This window comes from Nicotiana attenuata, unplaced genomic scaffold (genome assembly GCF_001879085.1).
Source record: "Nicotiana attenuata strain UT unplaced genomic scaffold, NIATTr2, whole genome shotgun sequence".
Taxonomy (NCBI): Eukaryota; Viridiplantae; Streptophyta; class Magnoliopsida; order Solanales; family Solanaceae; genus Nicotiana; species Nicotiana attenuata.
The window spans coordinates 358,900-368,763 of NW_017670508.1; the positions used below are offsets into that span (position 1 = coordinate 358,900).

The 9,864-nt window shown below is 38.1% G+C and overlaps 1 protein-coding gene across 1 annotated transcript; it reads left to right on the top strand.

The window, feature by feature from the left end:
* Positions 1–5,627: 5,627 nt before the first annotated feature.
* On the top strand, positions 5,628–8,155 carry LOC109240375 (putative cyclin-A3-1). The gene is made up of 4 exons (XM_019407005.1): positions 5,628–6,178; positions 6,738–6,970; positions 7,065–7,536; positions 7,627–8,155. The coding sequence occupies exons 1-4, from the start codon at positions 5,813–5,815 to the stop codon at positions 7,699–7,701; spliced, it is 1,146 nt and encodes a 381-aa protein (XP_019262550.1). The 5' UTR covers positions 5,628–5,812; the 3' UTR covers positions 7,702–8,155.
* Positions 8,156–9,864: the final 1,709 nt, after the last annotated feature.

Consider the following 9,864-nt stretch of genomic DNA (forward strand, 5'->3'; position numbering starts at 1 on the left):
GCCTAGAAATGCATACCTGAGATGATTTGGGAGTGGTTTCAGCTCCAACTTGGGTGGTTCCTCTATTGATGGCTTGGCTGGAGGAGTGACCCTTTTCTCCAGCTCCAGGGACTCGAACTGAGGTTCCCTTGACCAAAATCCCCGGCCTTCCAATGCCATTACCCATTCAGCTAACCCCTCGCCATCCATTTCGTCTAAGTTTGTCAAGCATGCCTCCAATGGGTCCCCCACAGTCAGGGCCCTATCATCCTCTTGCAGAATTACATCAACTGCTTCCACTAGAGAGCAATTTGCATATTCGCTGGGTCTCCTCATTGATTGTTGAACGTTGAATATGACTTCTTCATCATTCAATCTCATTTTAAGCTCCCCAGTTTCACAATCTATCAGTGCTCTCCCGGTGGCTAAAAATGGTCTCCCCAAAATAAGGGGTATCTCCTCATCCACCTGACAGTCCAGAATCACAAAGTCTGCAGGGAACACGAACTTCCCCACTTGCACCAGCACATCATCAAGAATACCTGTAGGTCTTTTCACAGTGCGATCAGCCAGCTGGAGTAGCATCGAAGTCGGCCTGGCCCTGCCGATGCCCAATTTGGTGTATATAGCCAGCGACATCAAATTTATGCTGGCTCCCAAATCACATAATGCCTTTGCAAAGGTATAACTCCCAATGGTGCATGGAATAGTGAAGCTACCTGGACATCTTTTGGGCTATCGGTTTTGCCACCACTGCGCTGCAGGTTTGTGTTAGAGTTACGGTGGATAGATCTTGAAAATCAAACTTCTTTGACATTAAATCTTTCATCATCTTGGCATAACCGTGCATCTCCCTCAAGGCATCCATCAATGGAATATTCAGCTGGATTTGATGCAGCATCTCCATAAACTTTTTGTATTGGTCTGCCTTCTTTTGCTTGACCAGTCTCTGAGGGAAGGGTGCAGGGATCACCCTTTGGGCACTACTTGCTGGTTTCTCTTTGTTAGGAGTGTCTGGCACAAGAGGTGCCACCTGTTCTGCAACTTGCTCGGTCTCCTTTTCTTTGCCTTTACCCTCCTGACTCTGCTCAACCACTACTTTAGTGAGTTCCGCTGGCTGTTCTTCCTCTAATGGCACTGGAGTAGCTAGTGTAGTGTTCTTGCTGGCCTTTGCAATTTCCTGCTCTCGATCTAAATCTCTACCATTCCTTAGACTGACTGCCATCAGCTGATTCGGGTTTTTCTCCTTGGGATTAACGTTGGTGTCTGCAGGTAAAGTTCCTGGAGTGCGGTTGTTCAATGCCATGGACAGCTGACCCAGCTGTGTTTGAATATTCTTGATGGCTGAATCATGGACTGCCAATTTTTCCTGCACTTTGTTATTTGTCCCAATAAGTTGTTGAAGCATACCTCTAATTTCCACCATGTTGTTGTCTTGCTGTTGAGGGGGTGGTTGATAAGCCAATTGTTGCTGATTCTGCTGTGGATAACCCTGTGGTTTCTGGTAAGGTACGGGCACTAATTGATTTTGAAGGTGCATACCCCCAGGCTGCTGCATATTAGGCCTGTACTGCTGATTATGTGGTCGTCTCCACTGTTGTGCTCCTTGTCTCTGGCCCCCATAATTGTTGACATAGTTCATATCTTCCCGGACCCCTTGGTTTTCGCCTTCTCCGCTCCATGAACAAACATATGACTGATTAATACATGGTGTACATAATCCTCCATTCGTTGTATCAACAATGTGCACCTATTTTGTACCCATCTCATCAATCTTCTTTGTCAGTAAGCTCATCTGGGTTAGGAGTGTGGCCATGTTTTCTTCCTGTGAATTATTGGGATCCAATGGAACGGAATGTATTATGGGTGCTAGTGTTGCACCTCTAGTCATCCACCCCGCATTTTGTGACATCTTGTCTAAGAGAATTTTGCACTCGGTGAATGTTTTGCTTAAGAACGCACCTCCAGCTGAAGAATCCACATTAGCCTTCAAGTTGTCAGTTAGACCCATGTAGAATCTCTGGCCAAGCATCTGATCCGGAATGCCATGATGAGGACACTTCACAAGCATCCCTTTAAATCTCTCCCAAGTTTCCTGCAAGGACTCCGTGGACTGCTGCCTAAACTGTAATATGGCATCAATTTGCTGTGCAGTCTCGTTAGGCGGATAGAACTTGTTCAGAAACTGCTTGACTAATTCCTCCCAAGTGGTAATAGAGTTGATAGGGAGCGAATTTAACCAAGTCTGAGCTGCCCCGATTACTGAGAATGGGAACAAGAGCAGTTTGATAGCTTCAGGGGTTACATTGGGTTGCCTTTGGGTCATGCAAATTGATAGAAAATTTTTCAAGTGTTGTTGCGTGTCTTCAATGCTTGACCCGGAGAACAATCCCTTATTCTGCAGCAGATGCAGCATGTTGTTGGTGATTTGGAATGTCTCCGCTTGAATTGCAGGCATAGCTATGGCAGTGGCCAGATTGTCAGCTGTAGGCTGTGCCCAGTCATAAAGTGCAGCCTCTGGCACAAGAGGTGCCACTCCCCTAACTTCCAGGTCAACTTGCTCATTCCTGTTGTTTCCGTTGGCGTTGTTCACGTCACCCATATCAAATTCGGGTTGGTTCGTTGGTTGAGTTTGTTGAAGTCCTTTGTTGGCACGGTTCAATGCCCTGAATATTTTCTCGGGGTCTGAGAGTCCTTCTATTAGTTCTCCAGTCCTCGAAGAATTTCTAGGCATACACCTGCTTTCCACAAGATTTCAACCGTTAGAATTTCAATGTAAAGATTGGTAAAGAGAAAACTGATTACACTTGGAATCTTTGTATTTCTTTCAATTATAATTGATAACACCGTTAGTTCCCCGGCAACGGCGCCAAAATTTGATCACAAAAGACTATGTGGGCGTTGCAAATATAATCTGAGTATTACTGCCCAGAGTCGAACCACAGGGAACTAACCTATCAATCACTACTGTCAGATTTACTAAATTCACACAATCTGTTTTCCCAAACTTTTTGATTCACAATGGTTGATTTTCTAACAACTAAGATTGCAAGTAATTGACAGCTGAAAATTAACTAAACTTGATGTGTAAACAGAAGAAATAAAGTCTAAGGCAATGGTTTCCCCCGTTGGTACTTTCCTTGGTTGTATATGTCCTATAACTATGATTTAGCTATCTCTAACAATCATGAACTCTCCATCTATCATAATTCTTTCTCAAGTAATTATAATAATCTACTAGACGCACTTTCTCAAGCTACGCTAGCTACTTGCACAATACGGTTCACTTAGATTGCACCCGGGGTTTCGTTATCTCTAATCCAACCCCTAAACCCTCGGTTATGACTCTCGTCTATACTCTGAGAGTGATGTTGTTCATACAATCACCTAAATATGCACTCTCTCTCAAGAAGATGCATAATAAATAGGAACGGATAATTGAGGGCCCTTTCAACTATTCCACAATCAAAACATAGATGAACAATTAGAGATTAACAATCAAATCTAATTATATTGATAAAACAACCAAGTTATTCCCAAAGGGTTCCACCAAAACCTTAGATTAAGGTTTTTAGCTACTCATGACAATGGGTAAATCAAATATTAAAAGATTCATAATCATAAATTGCAAGAAAATAGAGAAGAATAGAAATAATGATGTTTTGGGTGATCTCTCACACTTGTTTTTTTTGCCAAAGTACTCTCTAATAATGTTACATGCCTCCTTTGGGCGAGTTCTAGTATTTAAATAGGGTTTTGGGCTAAGAATTCCGGAATTTGTACTTCAGTCCCTTAAGTTCCTGTCGCCTGCCGCGGTCCTACCGCGCCCACGCTGGGACCGCGGCAAATGGCCTCTCTGAATCTCCTCTGACATCTCACCGCGGTCCTACCGCGCCCACGCTGAGACCGCAGCAGTTCACCTCCAGGCCCCGTTTGTGTATTTCAAATGGTTCACTCGGCGACTTTGATGCGATTGGCTTCTTTTTCTTCCATAAATGATACAAAACTACTCCATAACCTTCTTCTAATGTATGTAACCTGAAAAACATGAAAAACACTAATAAGAGCATTTTGCTATCACTTTTACAATAAAAACTCTACAAGAAAGTGGTTCTTTTGGGGCTTAATCATAGTTCAATTCACCTATTATCAGTTATCCATGCCTTCACCATGTCATTGCACCTTTCCCAATATGGGTAATAAGGGGAATCTGGTGATGGTTGAGGGACCCTACCATCTAGGAGACCTAACTTGTTCTTTGCATACAAGGAGGTAAGCATACTGTTTCTCTATAGAACAAAACCACAACCACTAAAAGGTACAGACACCAGCTGACTACCAGGACTATCATACGGATGTACAGATAAAGGATGGGATGGATCAATCGTGAATGGAGTAAAACCCTCAGAGGTTGTACTACTAGGCGATCTTATGTTTTCCATAATACTACCCATACAGTGAAATTCAAGTTCAGCAAGTTGAAACAAAACTATTATCAACTGAATCAATACAATTTCTATAGAAATATGCTACATGCAATATCAGATTGATACAATTTCGGAGTTGAACAGGAAAGGTATTACCATCCTTCTTCTCAAACTCGAAGAAGAAAAGTCTTCTCTGAATATGAAATCCTAGAAATCAAATCTGAAGAGATCGCTGAAGAAAACCTCGGAAAAGTAAAGCTTCTAGCAATACCAAACGCTTAAAGAAGAAAAACGAGGAAATCCCCAAATTTTGATGGCAAAAATTGTCGATTTAGCAGTCGTCTTCGATCAACCGGAGGCAGACATGAAATTGTCCAAAACTCTGAGCGAGGGTAACATCGGACTCAAGCTCATTAAGTGTGGAATCATAACTCCCACTCTGATACCATGTTAGATTGAAGAATAAGCTGTTATGGCGGAAAAGAAAAGAAGAAAACCCTAGTTAGGGTAAGAGAGAGAGAAGAGAGAAAATGAGTCGGTCAAATAACAAGGACCAGGCTTACTTATTTTCATTATTATTATTCTATTTACATAATAGGTGTATATTTATACTTACACCAACAAATGTGTAAAGAATAAAAGAAATGGGAATTAAAAATACAAGTGGGCCGGGTATCCGGCTGGGCTGGACCCTTTCCTTTAGTTGAAATGGTTGAGTCCATATCAGTGTTAACAAAACACAAGATGCTATTATTCAAAACTATTATTTTGAATCTTTATTTTACAGAACACTTTTCAAAATAAGTGAATTTTTGAAAATTTCGCCAAATACAGCCGAGCCGAACGTGACTTCCTTTTTCTCAAAAAGTTGGTCAATTATCCTAACTCAACCTAACTCACTAAAAAAAATTCCAAAAATTAAGAACATCAACTTTTTCAAAAGAAATTGGCCAAACAAGTTACTCCAATAAGGCTATATAAGTAATGAGTAATGACTACCTTGAATATGGTTAAAAGAAGCGTTACCAAAAGAGTAAAATCACTCTTTTTAGTATATACTATAACACTTTTCATTTGAAATCTTAAAAAGGAAATTAGCGCGGTTGAATTCTGTTGGGGCGCGGGCGCTTTTTGTTTTAGCTATAAAAATACAAATAGAATAAACAGTTGTAAAATTGCTACATTTTGCACTGTTTTAGTACCAGCCGGGGGAGTGGGTGGGAGGGAAAACCACCCAAATTTTACCAAACTTCGAATTTTAAAACAGCCCCCAAAATCCAAAACGCTCAAACATATTGGCGGCTTATAAACCCAGTAAACCTCTCATTTCTTTCCTCCCCCAATTGCTCAATCTTCAATTCAACTAATTTTCTCTTGCTTTTCTTTGTTAGTTCTTGTAACTACATATGAAGAAGCAAGAGAAAGAGGCAATAATGGCGGATTTAGAAAATTGTGGTAGAGTTACACGGCTAGCCAAGAAAAGGGCAGCAGAGGCTATGGCCTCACATCAACAACAACACCCTAGTAAGAAACGGGTTGTTTTGGGTGAGATTCAGAATTTTTCCAATGTGGGTCAGATTAAGGGTTTGGACACTGTGCCTAAAAAACAACCCAAATCGAAGCAGCAATATAAGAGGAAAGTGAAAAGGGCTGTGACTAGTAAAATTGTTAAGGAGGAGTTGAATGTGGATAATGTTGATGCTAATTACGATGACCCTCAGCTGTGTAGTGCTTATGTTTCTGATATATATGATTATCTTCGTAAAATGGAGGTTAGTATATTTTTCTTGAATTAAATTGAGCTCTTTTATTTACTTCATATTGTTATTATGTTTTTGCATTTGATTAATTATGTCTCATATAGCTTACCCGACTTGTTTCGGATCAGTAATGTAGTAGTAATAAGATAGTGAGGCATATTTTGGGATTGAGGGGTGGTTATTGTTGTTGTTTAGTGAATTAAAAGAAATTGATTTGGTTTCTTCTGCCTTAATCTCTTAAAATAGAAATGCTTGAAAATAGGATCTTGGAGATTGAAATGTAGTTACTTTTATAAATTATTTGAATATTGGCTTTTCGATCGATCTACAAGAATTTACCCAAATAGCCGTCTACCTAATCTCTTAAACTTAAAATAGCCAGCATATGTATAATGTATATATAATTCATATATAATATATGTATAGTTGTGTATAATTAATGTTTAATCTATGTATACTGACTAGAAACAATAAACATTGAATTTGTCTGGCTATAATGGTGCTAGGTGTTGTGTTTAGTGTTATGTTGTTGAAATTTTGGTTTTGACAAATTTGGGGGTTTTGTGTTCAGATTGAGGAAAAGAGGAGACCTTTGCCTGATTACTTAGAGAAAGTTCAGAAGGATTTGAGCCCAAACATGAGAGGGGTATTAGTCGATTGGCTAGTGGAAGTTGCAGAGGAATACAAGCTACTTTCAGACACTTTATATCTTGCTGTTTCGTACATCGATAGATTCTTATCAACAAATGTCATCACCAGGCAAAAACTTCAGCTTTTGGGCGTTTCGTCAATGCTCATTTCTGCGTAAGTATCTTAGCTTTGCATTGGATTTATTTCCTGGAAATTTGAGTGTTTGTGAATTTTGCTAATGAGTGTATTCTGATTTGGTAATTTACAGGAAGTATGAGGAGATTAGTCCACCACATGTCGAAGATTTTTGTTACATAACGGACAATACGTATACTAAGGAAGAAGTGGTGAAAATGGAAGCTGATGTGCTTAAAACACTCAACTTTGAGATGGGAAATCCCACAGTGAAAACATTTCTCAGAAGATTTACTGGGGTTGCTCAAGAAGATTATAATAGCCCCAATTTGCAGTTGGAGTTTTTGGGCTATTACCTAGCGGAGTTAAGCATATTAGATTATAGCTGTGTGAAATATTTACCTTCTTTGCTGGCTGCTGCTGTGGTATTCCTTTCGAGGTTTACACTACAACCTAATAAACATCCTTGGAGTTTGGCTCTTCAACAATATTCGGGATATAAAGCAGCAGATTTGAAGGAATGTGTTCTTATCTTACACGACTTGCAATTAAGTAGAAGAGGAGGCTCTTTAGTGGCTGTGAGGGACAAATATAAGCAGCATAAGGTATTAATCTAAGTTGGTCATTGGTTATATTATTGTAGATGCTTTGTTTAATTTGGTTATCTAACTTGACCTGTGATTTACTTGTTACAGTTTAAATGTGTATCATCGTTGACCTCTCAAGTGGAAATACCAGCTTCATTCTTTGAAGATACAAGACAATTGTAAATTAGGCTTCTGCTTGGACATACAATAGGAAGGAGTAGACTGTGTTCTTGGTTTTGCTTAAACTGGAAGTCTGGCTGATGGTGCTTTAACGATGCTGCGGACATAGTGTTTGTTTTAGTAGATTTTGCACTCCTCAGATGTATCTGGTGTTAGGATTACTAACTGGTAGTTAGTAAGATAAGTTTGATTAGATTTTGTAGGTCGGTTAGAAACAGAACCATTGAATTGATTGTGAAGTTATTGATTCCATTTCAAGTCTTGTATTCCAGGGATGATGTTTGGTGGTATTTGATACAGATAGAAATCAGTCATGTAAAAAGCCTGAATAGCTTCAGATGAAAGAATAGATTGCACAATTAAATCTTTGTGTTTATCTACACAAGTATGTGTACCCATTGCAACAACAATTCTCTTTTCAGTTTTGCCATTTTTTTACAAGAAAAATAAGCTATGTTCATCAGACAACTGCTGGATACTGTTATAATTATATTTAGAAATAATCCAATGAGGATGATGAAGTTACAAAAACGGCGGAAAGTTTCAGATTTCTTGTGATCTTGCTACTGTGATAGGTGTAAATTCTACATATTTGGGAGAATCTGTATGTTTCAAACTACATAGCTCTTATAAATTTGATCCTTCATTTTGAAACTGCATATCGTTGATACCACTTTGACATTAGGAATCTTTATGATCTAATTTTTTTATCCTATACTATGGAATTGCATGATATTAATCCTTTTGAAAGTCATGAAGCTCTGTTCATTTCATGGATCTTTTTCATGTTCCACATTATTTAATGGATGTTGAACGTTCAAGTTCAACAGTTCAAGGGTATGCCTTAGTACATCTAAGAAATTATTCCACCGAATGCGGTGATACATCTAAGAAATTATTCCACCGAACGTACTCTTATTTGAATGTAAGAGTATAAACTGGACAAACTGCCCAGTCCAAGCCAAGGAACTTGTTCGGAAAAGTCATACATACCGCTACAAAAGCAAACACATTGAATAAAAAACGAAAAATCCATAAGTTACTCCCTAAACTTGTTCGGAAAAGTCATTTATAAACTTTAATTTTACGGGCGACTATTACTCACTATTCTTGTTTAAAGTGGAGCTAATACCACCTCCGAACATATTTAACCAGTTTCAGGGCCTGCGCGTGTTACATGCACCGATGTCATTTTTTCTTGTTTTCTTCTATTTTTTCACATTTTTCTTTTTTACGAAATAAATTTTTGTTTAGTTGGGTTATTGTTTGAAAGTGTCTATAAAAAATATGCTCTAAACCGTCATGTGGTGTAAAATTCCTTTTGTGATTTTATTTTTGTTTAGAAATCACAAAATTTTTATTAAAATAAAAAAAATTGCCTACTTTTGAGTAGAAATAATTTAGAACTTTTTATTAAACTACTCAAATCTTCATATTAGTAAATAACCTTTTTATAACAAGATCCAAGGTAATATATTACAAACACATGGCAACTTATAAATATGAACTAATCATTATCAATATAAATAATAATAATATTGCTATCAAATTTCGTTGTAACTTAAAGGCTTTATATCTTGTAAAAATATTGCACTATAAACAGAAAGTACGAAGAAAAAAGACGATTAACTTTTTTCATGCATGTATGTTTCTACGACCTTTATTAAAAATTGACATTAGGACATTAATTTATTGTGCTGCCCTTGTAACTGAGGGTCTCATATTCACTACCTTAACCTATGTTAAAATATAAGTTTAAAGAAAGTCAACAATTTGATAAATCAATCATAAACAAGACCAAGACGACAAAGTATCCTATAGATTCGAGACTCACCCTTGACAATATTTTTTTCTGACATTTTACTAGCTGGCCAATTGATAGTCCCAAAATTTTGATAGATAAAATGCGATACAAGAGATGTTAATTGAAGCAGTTCTTCGCCCCTTTCATGCAATTTTATGGTTATGACAAAGCAACCATCTATTTAAAATAATTAATGCGCTTATATTGATCAACCTCTTAACAAGCATTTTATCCAAAAATTGAACCACAACGCGCAGTTTCAGATCCATCTTTCATCCTTTATTAATCCATCGATTGGAACATCTTCACCCTACTCTCCAATACAAGCACCATCTCCAACTGAGGGTTCTGCTGGGACAATG

Coding starts and splice junctions, on each gene's coding strand:
- LOC109240375 (XM_019407005.1), top strand. CDS start 5,813: ATGAAGAAGCAAGAGAAAGAGGCAATAATGGCGGATTTAGAAAATTGT. Junction 6,179..6,737: donor ATTATCTTCGTAAAATGGAG/GTTAGTATATTT, acceptor TTTTGTGTTCAG/ATTGAGGAAAAGAGGAGACC. Junction 6,971..7,064: donor TCGTCAATGCTCATTTCTGC/GTAAGTATCTTA, acceptor GGTAATTTACAG/GAAGTATGAGGAGATTAGTC.